General features: G+C 38.9%; 1 protein-coding gene across 5 annotated transcripts in view; it reads right to left on the bottom strand.

The window, feature by feature from the left end:
• Positions 1 to 1215: 1215 nt before the first annotated feature.
• dyrk4 (dual-specificity tyrosine-(Y)-phosphorylation regulated kinase 4) overlaps positions 1216 to 14150 on the bottom strand; it is a 36935-nt gene continuing 24000 nt past the window's right edge. For all 5 annotated transcript variants that reach the window (XM_074631885.1, XM_074631888.1, XM_074631884.1 and 2 more), the window contains 12 exons: positions 13086 to 13238; positions 12503 to 12653; positions 12105 to 12268; positions 10501 to 10637; positions 7558 to 7698; positions 5972 to 6110; positions 5633 to 5714; positions 4648 to 4820; positions 4452 to 4512; positions 4122 to 4251; positions 3802 to 3938; positions 1216 to 3124 (listed from right to left, as the gene is read on the bottom strand). In XM_074631885.1, coding sequence (XP_074487986.1) covers positions 2847 to 3124; positions 3802 to 3938; positions 4122 to 4251; positions 4452 to 4512; positions 4648 to 4820; positions 5633 to 5714; positions 5972 to 6110; positions 7558 to 7698; positions 10501 to 10637; positions 12105 to 12268; positions 12503 to 12653; positions 13086 to 13238 — 1746 coding nt within the window. In that variant the 3' untranslated portion in view covers positions 1216 to 2846. The remainder of the gene's footprint in view (positions 3125 to 3801; positions 3939 to 4121; positions 4252 to 4451; positions 4513 to 4647; positions 4821 to 5632; positions 5715 to 5971; positions 6111 to 7557; positions 7699 to 10500; positions 10638 to 12104; positions 12269 to 12502; positions 12654 to 13085; positions 13239 to 14150) is intronic.

Raw genomic sequence — 14150 nt, forward strand, 5'->3', positions numbered from 1 at the left:
AAGTTAAAGAGTGACATATAGATGTAAATTGTTCCTTCTGTGAATCACATCATTGAGCTGCATTGAGGAACAGAAGCCCGAGGAGCAGGAGGAAGAAGTTCTGCATGCCATCATTCTCAACCAAGACCTCAAGTGTCACCTCAACAAGTGCCAAGTAGTAACGACAGGTAACGTTATGTGGCCCCTCGTCTCCCTACCCCAACAAGCTGTAGGCCTAACTGGTGAAATACTCTTTTCAGCTGTCAGTCGGATAAAAACTGGCATCAGAGCAGCATATCAGACTAAACACTTTGTCCTTGCTCTCTCTTTGAAATAGACTCATTTCAGTGTTCAACACCAAGCCCCATTGTCTCCTCCTGGAATCATCAAAAGTAAGCTCATTTACAATTTTGGATTATTTCAATATTATTGTTTATTGGGTGTAGTTTTTGTTCGGTGCACAATTGGATTCTATGCTGATGATGCTGCCAGCTGTGTGTGTGAATATGTTGAAGTGTATTTTCTATCCATACGCTTGATGCTGTTGTCGGTTTCTTAGCTGTGTGTGAATATGTGGCCGCTGTGCCAGGCTATGCCATGCTGTTAATGTTTGTCTTGTTGAATCAGAATCGGCTTGATCGGCCAGGTATGAATAGGCCGACACACATAGCGCCAGGAATTTGACGCTGGGTATTTGCTCCCATTGTAGGCTACATATGGAAACAGAAATTCAGCTAAAAACAAGGTCAATAAAGCTGAACAAGAGTAAAAAAAATTAATAATATAAATATATGTAATAAATATAGAATAATATGTATTCTATATTTATATAAAATAAAGAATACAAGGAACAAGATGAGTTAGGAGCTGTTTCTGTAAATTGTAAACAATAATACAGTGGTGCAATGGTGCAGATATGCTGGAATAAATATTGAATGATTAATGTAACAGGTTGCTCTATATACACAACGTAGGTGGATATGTACAGTATACATGTCAGGTGCCTGTAACATTACCTCTGATGGTGGTGGTGATGATGATGATGTATAAGGCTTGTCTGATTAAACTGTGGTGCACTCAGGCAAGTGTAGTTGTTATGGCCTATTTTGGTTGGTCTTGGCCCACCTGATTTTCTCTGTGCCCACCCACACAGTGATTTCTGCCTAAGCCACTGAGGACATGGAAACATTAAACACATAAAATGAAGATACAAATGATGAAATATGAAAGCATATGCTCTTTGAAACAACTTTTTATTTCATCATAAAAGACAAAGAGACATAAAAATTGGTATAACTATAACATAACTTTTCTTATTTCAGCTGCAATCCAACTTCTTGGGATCTCTTGTTGCTTATCTAATAGATAGTGAGGGGATGGGTCTATTTTAAATTCAAATTGGATCTCTTTTGGTGACTAAAGACATAAATCAGTTGTAAAAAATATGGTTAATAATGAAACATTTTCAACATTATCAACATTTTCATTATGTTACAGTTTCATTATGTTACAGTTTCATTATGTTACAGTTTCATTATGTTCAGTAACATTAGCCGAGACATTATTTTGTCAAATAAAGGGGATCCTGGCAGGGTAGTCTGAACCCTTGTCTGTTTGACAGGTAAGAATCCAACTGTTTAATCCAGGTTTACACACACAATAGTAAAGTGCAAGATTTCTAATACTGCAAGGCACAAACTATCAATTACAGGATTGTCTTTTTGTTTCTAATATAAAAATGTTATGAATAACACAGACATACAAAATATCTTCATACAGTAACAACACAACAAGTAAAACCTTGTCTAAACCCTCAACAGATGTCTGAAATATTCTCTTAAAATATGTTCTGTATTACACATACATAGGAAATTACAGCAGAATTATATACAAAAAAATCTATTATAAATACATATTTTATGATTGTTCAATTAACTTGTTAAACAAATATGAAACATAGGATCAAACATACTCCATAATAAATATGTGAAATCATTAATAATCAATGTCATCAACTGCATCTATAATTAAAAAGTATATGACAATTATTTCTTTGATAAAAAAAACAAAACATTTTTTGGCTCAGCCTTCAATGCACACATCTTAAAATATTATTAAAACGTGTAAAAGAAAAAGAATAAAAAGCAAAAACAAATATTTGATCAATGTTATACCCATGCACTGTCTACTACTTTGTTTTTTTTTAACATGGAAACTGAGAAAATATGGTCTAACTTGTTTATCAAAGATTTTAATGCCCAGCAAATATTGGGTTCAATAAATAATACAGGAGACAGGCACAGCAAAAAGCTGATACTGTACTATGAATTAGATTATTAAACATTTTATCTAAATTCAACAAGTGGCAGAAAACTTAGTGTCTCAGTTGTGACACATTTAAACAAAAATGCCTGCAACTGCACCGTAAGTCTTTATAAAAAAAGTACAACTGGTTGATTGACCTCACTGTCATACAAACTCAAAGTTTCACAGAATAAAAGAATACGCTATGACTGTATACCTAAAACAATAAATAGAAGATGTCCCTCTTTGCTGATGATCAGTGTGTCCCCTCCATACATCGATAATTTGTTCACGGCATGTGGGAACTGGTTTGTTTCCTAACTGTCAGCAGGAAATATCCACTTGCGCTGCTTCTCTAACATGTTGTTTTGTGACGTCATAGACACATGTGCAACATGGCAGTGTTTGCAGTAAATGGAAACATGAAGGGTCTTTACATTTTCTGTGTGTGCAGGCCAAACAATTGCAACTTTCTCTCAGCATTTCCTTCCACATCACCAACTCAATCCCTCTCCGGTGGGGAGTGGGACACTGAGCCTGAACAGTAGTTCCCACTTTGGCTGTTAGATGATAGGGGGCAAACACTGAGACGGCTCCTGGCCATCTTTTCTCTCTGTGCCCACTTCCTCTTGAGGCTTAATGATGATATGAACGGGCCTCTCTCCACCTCCTTCTTGCTGCTTGGTATCTGTGGAGAGCTTGCCCTCGTTCTCATACACCTCCTCCTCCGCCGAGGCGCCGATGGGCCGCAGACGCTCGGCGGGGGCCATCTTTGTCGCTGTCGCTGTAATGTCTCTCTTCAGCTTGTCCGTAGTGCTGCTCTCTGAGCTGACCTTCTCCGCTGTACCATAGAAACAAAGGACATTAAATGTGTGAGTGCGAGCAGCATGTGCCCATTCAACCTAAACCGTACAGATATCATAGATATAAGGCAAATCTTTGCTCTATTTTTGCTGTTTGTTGTGTCATTTTATATTTTTACTTAAAGCCCTCCTCCAATGTATTTTGGTATTTCTATGATATTTCCTATTTGAGTCCGTTCCTGATTAAGTTGAATCAACTTAGTCAGGAAATGACTCAAATAACACTGTTTGCCAGATTTTTTTTTGACAAATACCTTAATTTGTTCAGGCACACTCATGCTTGTTTGCGTCTGAGCAGCGGCAAACCGATAGATCTGTTTATCTGTCTGTGAGTTTGTCTCTCTAGTTAGTTAGCTAGTCAGGTGTAGTTAACTAGCCCAACTTGTTGCATTAGCTAATTGAGGATTTTCATTTTATAAAGCTCAAACAGAGCGTTTTAGACAGAGGGTGAAAAGAGGTGCTGCAGCACAGCTGGTATGAGAAAAATAAAGAGTTTTTTTGAACATTAAAGCATGTAAACATGTTCGTAGAAACCCAAAATACAAGTATGCACCTGAAAATAAGCATAATAGGTCCTCATTAAACTGCCCTGTAAATGTGGGTATTATTGTGTACCCAAGTATAATATGGATGATGAAATGAACTGTTCTCTTACCAGGCTTGCTGGTCGAACTGTCTGAGGCCTTCTTCACAGTTGGCCTGGTTCTTGGCCGGATTTTGTTGAAATTTCCCTCCAGGATCCACTCGTGCTGTAACCCCTCATCCGGAGTCATACGTTTTGTTGGATCCCAACTGGAAACACACACAAAAAAATAATTTAAGTCTGTGAGTACAGATCGTTTTTTGATCTTTTAATAAAAGTACCACTGAAGCACACTTAATTAAAACATCACATCCAGTTGTTTGCAGGCCGTTACAGATAAAAGAAAAGCCTGTTCTAGTAGACAGATGGGCAGGTATTTAGAGTGAACATACGTGAGGCAGCGTTTGATGAAGTCTAAGAACAAAACGTCATTCGTTTTCAACGCAGCTGACAGCTCCTTGGAGTTGGGTCTCCTCTTCTTCCCCTTGCTATTAGTGATGTTCCTGGGGTTTCCTTTTGAGTCTGCACACAATCATCAAACACAGCACTGAGTTATCATCACGGCACATTGTTCCTATAGAGTTATCTCACACCTTTTGCAAAGTACTGGCCTAGTTATTCATCTATCGTCTGATCACATACAGTCTACAACTGTACAACATATAAAATATCCACAGAAATAAGATATTAAAAAAAAAATCTGAAACTGAATAAATTCTCACCAAAGAACAGCCTCCTCCTCGACGCTGACTGAACAAAATCATTTGGAGGCATCCCGAGAACCTGTGAGTCAAAATATCACCTTAATGCACTGAAGCAACTCAGCAAATTTTTTTTTCCTATTGGAAAGTTGTTATGCATTTACATTTGTGAGACTTGCAAAATAAATGTGGAAACACAGTTATTTCCGTGTCGTACCTCCATGATGCAGGCTATCTGCTCCACCTCGCTCTCTCCTGGGAAGATAGGATAGCCTGTGTAGAGTTCGGCAAGGATGCAACCCAGACTCCACATGTCAATGGCCATGCTGTAGGGGTGACCCAGGATGACCTCTGGAGAGCGGTAGAAGCGACTCTGGATGTAGGTGTACACTAATGGAAAAGATGAAAGAGATATAAGATATAAGATAGGAGTTCTGTGAACCATTTATTTTAATATCTCGACATGGTAAAAAGTATTGTTACCTGGGCTGTCAAAGTTAATGCGTTACACCACTAATTTCTTAACCGCATTAACGTATTTTAGGTTGTAGCGGGCTAGAGTAAAGATACTGGCATCATATGAAACTAGAAAACCTAAGTAATCCATTGGTACCAACCATGTCATAGTAGCTTGTCAGGAAGGAGGTTGAATAACGCTCCAAACTTGTGCTACATTTTTGTGAGGAAAAACTGGCATGGCTATTATCAAAGTGGTCCCTTGACCTCTGACCTCAAGATATGTGAATGAAAATGGGTTCTATGGGTACCCACGAGTCTCTTCTTTACAGACATGCCCACTTTATGATAATCACATGCAGTTTGGGGCAAGTCATGGTCAAGTCAGCACACTGACACACTGACACACTGACAGCTGTTGTTGCCTGTTGGGCTGCAGTTTGCCATGTTATGATTTGAGCATATTTTATATGCTAAATGCAGTACCTGTGAGGGTTTCTGGACAATATTTGTAATTTTTTTGTGTTTTTAATTAATTTCCAATAAAAAATATAAACATACATTTGCAAAAAACAAGCCTATTTGCCCACTCCCATGTTGATAAAAGTATTAAATCCTTGACAAATCTCCCTTTAAGGTACCTTTTGTACAGATAAAAAAATGCGTGATTAATCGCGATTCAATATTTTAATCGATTGACAGCCCAAATTGTTACATATCCTCTCAGTTGAGTTTTATGCTCTTACCCCTTTGTTGTTCATAACAGCTTGATCCAAAGTCAACCACCTTGATGTTCCCTGGCCCTCTCTGAGACAGAAGGATGTTCTCCTGTTTAAAAGTAGAAGCAAAAACCTTCAAACACTTGGCTTTATATAATGCTGCTGCAATATTATACTGCTGCCACAAGATGGAGCAAAATTCACACTGTTGTACCGGGGAATCTTTTGCAGTACAATCATTAACCACAGTGATTCAGTGGAAAGGTGTGGTCCACCTCAGGTTTTGTTAACTATATTTGAAATCGTATCTCATATTCTATATCACAAAAATAAGTTCAGGTATTACAGCAACTATGAAGTCAGTACCGGTTTGAGGTCGCAGTGGATTATCTTCTCCCTGTGCAGCATCTGCAGGCACCTGAGGAGAGCGTGGGTGAACCGACGGATGAGAGCGATACTGAAGCCCTGGAAGTTGTTTTTTTTGATGAGCTCGTACAAGTTCACCCTGATGAAAGAAACAAAATGATGTATGGTTAGATCATACAACATAAAGAATAATCAGATATATTTTTTCTAGGGCTATGAATCGATTAAAATATTAAATCGCGAGTAATAACACATTTTTTTATCTGTGCAAAATGTACTGTAATAGGAGATTTGTCAAATATTTAATACTCTTCTCAACATGGGAGTCGACAAAACTATTGCTTTATGCAAATGTCTGTATATATTCATTATTGGAAATCAATTAACAACACAAAACAATGACAAATATGCTGACTTGACTCTGACTTGCCCAAACTGCATGTAATTATCATAAAGTGGGCACGTCTGTAAAGGGGAGACTCATGGGTACCCATAGAACCCATTTTCATTCACATATCTTGAGGTCAGAGGTCAAGGGACCCCTCTGAAAATGGCCACAACAGTTTTTCCTCACCAACATTTTGCGCAAGTTTGGAGTGTTATTTAGCCTCCTTCGCGACAAGCTAGAATGACATGCGTTAAAGAAATTAGTGGCATTAAAACAAATTTCTTTAACGTGTTATTATCGTATTAACTTTGACAGCATTAATCAGATTTGTTTTTCTTTACAATACTTTTAGAATTTTCTTTTTCTATCTATGTACTTTGTTCATTACATAGCAGAGGGAGCTCAATACGGATTGCACCGCATGAAGAACTTCTTCATGTTCCTCAAATAAACGCTCTGAGGCTGCTAGGGTTGATGTCACTCTACACTTTATATTACCCTGACTGTGAAGCGCATACTTAAATAATCTATGATTGTGCTCACTTTCAGAGGGAGACAGAGACACAGAATGTGTCCTCCTACTATTTCTTGCTTCTTGTAATAAGCATAAACTTCTTTAGACTGTGTAACTGGAGCCTTCACACCATGAAGCAAGAAGGGGTAAGAGATAGGGCCCTAATCAAGGCCTTAACTAAAGGATTCGGTGACGGTAATGTTAGACAAGGTGGCAGTCCCAGTCGTCCTCTAAAGGTCATTCGGTCTGAGTGATGCACACAACTATCTCCCTTCAAATAGTTGCGATCCACGCCAAAACACAGATGGCTAAAGGTAACACAGGTGATCACTTGACTCCTGATTGGCTGCGGTCAAGTAGTGTTAGAATGAATGAACTGAGAAGTGCCTTTGATAAGACATTGCAGTGATCTAAATGTCTTTTGTACCTGGGGAAAGGTGGCATATCTTGAATACGTTCGATTAACTGGTCAGTAAAAACATAAAAGAAAGTTTCTGTTCGATGTTTGTCAGCTCGTTGTTTTATCATTGTTGATATTTGTCTGTTTACATATCGTATACATATGTCGAAAAAAGAAAAATGAAAAATAACTATTCTGTAATGTCTTTATAGTCTCCTGTAAGACTAACTTATGAACATGCGGGCCTGCTCGCTCGCATGCAGAATACGAGAGGCCGTACTAACCCGAGAAGCTCAAAGGAGATGCAGAGGTGATTTCGGAAGTAAAAGTACTCCTTCATGTGGATGACGTTGTGGAGGTTGTCTTTGTCTTTCCTCTTGATCACATCCAGGATCTTCAGCTCGACCAGAGCTTGGTGATGAAACCTACGGACAAATTTACAGGAGGTGTTACATGATTGAAATTCAAAAATATTACCTGTAGTGCTGTCAAAGTTAACGCGATAACACGTTAATGCAAATTAGTTTTAAGGCCACTAATTTCTTTAATGCATTAATGCAATTTTTTTACCTACTTATTATTTACAATAATAAATATATACATACATTTGCATAAAGCAAGCATATCTGCCCACTCCCATGTTGATAAGAGTATTAAAGCCTTGACAAATCTCCCTTTGTGGTTTTGAACAGATACAAAAATGTGTGATTAATTGCGATTAACTATGGACAATCATGCGATTAATTGTGATTCAATATTTTAATTGATTGACAGCCCTAACTACCTGTGATTTCAACACCATTTATTTCTGAATTTCCTGGTATTGCAGGGCCAGAATAAATAAATGTATGTAGTCAAGTTCTGAATTCTGACAGACAATATTGGTGATAAATACTGGGACTCTTTGGACATTTTTGATAGTCTATATGAACATTTCTGCTGTCGATTTTCTCTGATAGAAAGGTTTCTACCGCCAGATATTTCTTGATGTCAACTAAACACAATCCTCTCCCGGGAGAGATCAGATCAGCAGTGCAGAATTCTCCTGAGGCAGTTGCACCCATTTTGTTTTCTGCATTATTGAAGTTGTGGTAAGACCCGACCAAACCTACAGCACTCGGGCAGTTGCTGTCACGGTGATCCTCTGTGAATAAGGTAAGATAACACCACAGGGGGTGCCCACTTCTATCATGCTAAATCAGGATCTCAACAATTTGGCTCCTAAAATGGAATGGGATCGCGGCACAGGCATTTGGGAGAACTTCACAACGGGGTATCATATCTCAAATGAATGCCAAAAATTGACTCCTTGAATGTGACAAATAACTTATTTTATAGAGTAACTAGGCAGCCCGTAATCCCTTGCGTTTTTGTTCGTTTAGTCCGCACCCGAGTACGATTACTGTGTTCACCACTGCCCAAACGAACCGCACCAGGGGTTGAACTGCGCCAGAGTTCGATTTAAATTTTGGCTTGTGAAAGGGCCCTTAAAGGTCACATATTATACTCCATTTAAACTAGTTATTATAGGTCTCAGACACCTCCAAACCATGTCTCTGAAGTTTTTTTTTCAAAAAAACAATCAGATCATGCATTCCAGCATGTCTCTATAACCTCTGTTTCAGCCCATTTCCAAAAGTGCTGATTTCTGTGTCTGTAGCCTCTGTCTCCTCCCACTCTGCTCTGATTGGTCAGCGTTTTCTGTCAATCAAACGTCCTCAACAACAGCGTCACCCTCCCCCTCCCTCCCGGAGAAGCTCTCTCTCTCTCTCTCTCTCTCTCTCTCTCTCTCTCTCTCTCTCTCCCGAAAGAGAGAGAGAGAGAGAGAGAGAGAGAGACGAGTGGAGAGATAGCAGCTAGAATAAAGTTTATAAACCACTTTAAAGTTTATAAACCAGAAACTTCACCCAGCGCACGTTACCGGAGGAATCTGATCAGAAATCGGCGACACATGATGAACATCTGCGGTCCAGATTCCAGGTTTTCCTGACGGTTTCTCTCAGGTAAATAATGCTGTTTATATCTCTGTTAGTTAGCTCAGTGTTTACCTCATGCATCAACTCTGTAAACCGTAAACATACACTCTGTTTTACGTCTGTCTTTACAGATCCATCTGTGAGAAATGACCGACAGAATCATCCCAGAGGAGAGCAGACAGCTGAGAGCAGATGGCTCTGTTTACATGGAGATACAGAGCTAACCCGGTAGCATGTAGCTAACCCGTTAGCATGTAGCTACATGCTAACGGGTTAGCTACATGCTACCGCTATGACACGGTGTGTAAACACAGCGACCATCAGGGTGGAAAATAGAAGATGTGAAACAGTAGTCAGTTCATTATTTCTGCTAAAAGATAAATGTATGGAAGATCAGAGTAATGGTATATTATTTACAGTAGGAGCTGTCTCTGTGTTACCATGACTACAGACCACCGGAGCTTAGCTTACCATAGTTTACCAGAGCTGAAGACTTTCTCCTGTACCATGTTAACATAACTAACTAACAGGTGAGATGATTACAAATGCTGTGAATAATTAATATTGTCATCTGTCTACTCAAATAAAGTTTGACTGTGAAACAGAAATGTGTTGTGTTGCTTACAAGTCACTATTTATTACCTGTAATCTGCTACATGCATGACATCAAATATATATAATATATAAATATCATCTGTTTAAACAGTGTAATTACATAAAGCCTTTGTGAAAGAACATGTTATATTTAGATGATGGGAGTACATGAAGCCTGTTCTGCTGGTTCTTGCAGACTAACTGTAGGAGCTACTTTGCTCAAGTTCGGTTGAGGAGGAGAGACAGTGACGCGCTGTGGGGCGGGGTCAGCTACTGAAGGTTCTCTCTGGTTCGACCAGGAAACCCTCACGTGGCTTGCATTCTCTAATGACGTCAGAATACAAGGAAAAAAGCGAATTTTTTTTCTGCACCCATTTCCGGACAAACGGAGGAGGAGAAAAAGAGAGAGGATGGTCTTTTATGATACTATGGTGGCCTGTAGACACACTGGGGACAGATATTGATGTTTAAAAGACATGGAAAAGTGCATTTTGCATAATAGGTGACCTTTAATGTAAAAGTAATACAGGATGTATTTAGTAAAAACATTCTGGATGAATAATTTGAAGATGTTTTCCAGCACAGGTTCAGTTAAAAGTGACTTTGTTCAGAATGAAATGAAACAAATCAAAAGGAAGTATTTGTGTGTACCCGTACCTTTTCTTATTGCGTATCATCTTAATGGCTACGAGTTCGTTGTTCTTGTGGTCCAGACATTTCAGGACCTGCCCAAAGGAGCCTTTCCCAATCACTTCTAGCACTTCAAACCTGTAGCCAATGTGGTCATGCAACACCTGGAAAAGCAAGAGGAAGACTATTATGCACTGTATGCTTTCACTGAAATAAAAATATCCAACAGCAAAATGAACTATATAAATAAATCAAAACATTGTAATTTATGGATTTTAATCTATAATAGCTACTGTTAATGATGTTGTTTACTCAATGACAATACAGTTGTTACAGTTGCTACAGTATCTTTCCTGTAACTGTCAGTTCAAGCCTGTGACAGTGACATGAGCCACAATAGAGACGTAGGAGTCTAAACAATGGTCAGTCACTCAGCCTTAAACAGCCCATTCACTACGTATCGTCTATCACATAACTGCCTGCCAGTCACCTGATTTATACAAGACCGTTCAGCCTGTTGTCGCTGGGTTTGGTGACCTCAGTTCAGTTTATTGTGTACAGCATTTAACAATCAGTCACACAACCAGACTGGCGGGTTGATGTCTGAAGCTGCTGGATTAAGGTCATACGAAGGCATCTGGTCACGTGCGGTTCATCTTAGGCAGCTTGAAAGCCTGCGTATGTTAATGTTATTAACGTGTCTTCACATTCTCAGTTCATATTATTTCTTTTTAATGATATCAGTTTCATGTCTCTGCACAATTGAACGCATGTGGACGTGCTTTTAAATGAGGATGACATGAACTCTGAATAACCTTTTATAGAACTATACTGGTGGTTTTAAAATCAACAATTTTGTTTTATTATTGACATCACTGCTGACCACGTTATGAACTAAACCAGTGGTTCCAAACCTTTTTTTCTTAGGGGACCCCTTTTCTATTATTGAGTAAAGTGATGACCCCTGACTAAGTGACATATTTTATGGATATTTCATTTTATATTTAATGCATATCAATAATAGTACAGAACAACTGATAAACTGTACAATAAACCCAAATAGTGAACGCAATAACTGCAGGACAGATGTCTAAAACAAGCGATTTGTATACATTTTGATCAGATTATTTCCTGTGAATATTGCATCAGAGATGAGTTTTTCTGTCATTTTTAGAAACTTTTAATACAAATCTTTCTGTATTATGTTTTTGAATTTTTTTTAAACAATCATACAGACTTAATATGCTTCTTTTTTTCATTTTCTTCTCCCTGACGCTTGGCCATTGTTCTATTAGCTCTTTGATTGTTTGCATACTTTTCTAATTTTTAAATTCATATTTCAAATAATCTTAACTTTAAAAATGACTAAACTAACTAACTAAATCATATGTTGTTGGATTGAATTCTTCTGGTAGCTACAGTATGAGTTACTACTGTAGAAACATGGTGGCCGGCTCCATGAAGAGGAGTATTAAGCTATAAACGGCTGATTCTAAGGTAACAAATATACAACAATTCTTATTTTCAGATGATTATACACTAAAGAAAACATACTTATTTCTGCAAATAGATCCCCCTAAATGCTACATACGGTTCCTTTAATGTTCATTGTGACAGAGCACCCATCTTACCCTGACGTAGCTTCCGTGCTCGTCATCATATCCAGAGTTCTGCGGCGTGCCTTGGGAACCCTCGATCTTCTGAGAGCCTAGACCCAGGAACCAGATCTCTGCGTAGTCCATGATCTCCTCCTGCTCAAACTCTGTCATCCGGTCCTGGAAGTTCTTCAGTGCCTCTGCAAACAGGGAGTAAGAGGAGGAGGGTGTGATGAGTCACTATCTTACTGATCACACCTCTGCCAAGAGCAGAGGATTGTGAACAATCGACTTCAATGCCAGCATGCTATTTTTACTGCATCAAAATTGTTACTTAGTTATGTGCCTGTCTTGGAACACTCCCGAAAGATTCAATATGTGAAATAACATCTCTGTAATTCTGTTGTTTTGCACTCTTATCCACAATAACATACCTATGGGGGACATGGGTAACCTTTGTCCCTCGTATGCCTTCTCTTTCTCCAGCTTGTTGCTGAAAATCTTGCTGTTGCGGGAGACAGACACTTTATCCATCGCTGCGCCAAACCTCATGCTGAACTGCTGGGTGGGCTTTGGTCTCTCATCCTGTACAATAAACACACAGAGAAAGGAGAGTTCCTTTGTAATTATGAGCAAAGTAAAGATAAAGTAACTACAGTGTGACCTTCACATTGTTTCCACATCGCGTCAAAGTTAACGCGATAATAATGCCATAATTGTCATGTTATGATTTGAGCATAGTTTTTATGCTAAATGCAGTACCTGTGAGGGTTTATGGTCAATATTTGTCATTGTTTTGTGTTGTTAATTCAATATTTGAATCGATTGACAGCCCTATTTCCACAGTGAAACTACTATGCTGTTTTTCAGTTTTGAGTTATATAAGCCAATGTGGAAAAAATATTGATGCTCCAATCTTTTCTTCCCATCAGAAACATCATGTGGCACTGTAATGTAAATAGCTGCCAGTGCCACTGTAGGATATTACAGGCTGCTGCTGGTGTGTGAGAGCCTCACCGGGTGTGTCTGGTAGTTGTTTTGGCCCCCTTTGTTGGCAATTTGGGGCAGGATGTTGTCCGAATGCTGGTGTTGGTTTTTGGCATTGCTGACCACCACCTGGACCACTGGTGGCTCAAGCTGAGGCAGGGTCCCAACTCCAGGAGCAAACTTCTGTAAAGCAGAGTGATTGTTTTAATTCAAAGCGTCAGTAGGCAGAATATTTTGGCATCATTGGGCAAAAATTCCATAATAACCTTTCAGCATATTGTAATTCAAGTGTTCTGAGAGATAACTAGACTTCTGCACCTACTCATGGCTCTGTTTTCAGGCTTTAGAAAATCTAGCCTTTGATGGGAGAATGACAAGGTCATATCAGAGAGAGAGCGCTCCTATTGGCTGTTCATTCAACAGAGGCAGCTGTCAATCACTCGCAAACTCCGATTAAGCGGTCAAACTAGGCAGCGCTGATCAAATATAAATTAATACTCTGTTACTGTAATGCCTATATCTCCCCCCTCAAATGTTTTCAGAAACATCTTGTAGTGTGGTGTTTAGCTGTAAAATGAGAAAGCTTGCTCCGGTTGGTGGGCGGTGCTTGATATTTCCTCAACTGATCTCAACATGGTTGCCAGGTCACAAACTTTCTCATTTTACAGCTAAAAAGTACACTACAAGATGTTTCCGAAAACATTTGAGGTGAGAAATAAGAATTACAGTAACAGAATATTGATTCATATTTGATCAGTGCTGCCTAGTTTGACCGTTTGGTCTGAATTTGTGAGTGATTGACAGCTGCTCAGAGACAGCAGACACCAGCTCAGCTCTGATTGGTTGTTTTCCTCCGGTCTGTGAAATCTTGCAGATGCCATTAAGAGCACCGGAGGACACAGAGGCACAGGATTTTTTTTTTCAGATTACCTATCTCATGCTCTACATAGTGACTGTTTTATAAAAATATTTTTTCTTTAATGATATTTGCTCCAATATGACCCACTGCTGCTTTAACTGTCTTGAATATGGAAATGCACATTAGCAACACCAATTCATAAAGTAACATGAAAAAACTCAAATAAACAAAAATAA

Source organism: Sebastes fasciatus, chromosome 4, assembly GCF_043250625.1.
Source record: "Sebastes fasciatus isolate fSebFas1 chromosome 4, fSebFas1.pri, whole genome shotgun sequence".
NCBI lineage: Eukaryota > Metazoa > Chordata > Actinopteri > Perciformes > Sebastidae > Sebastes > Sebastes fasciatus.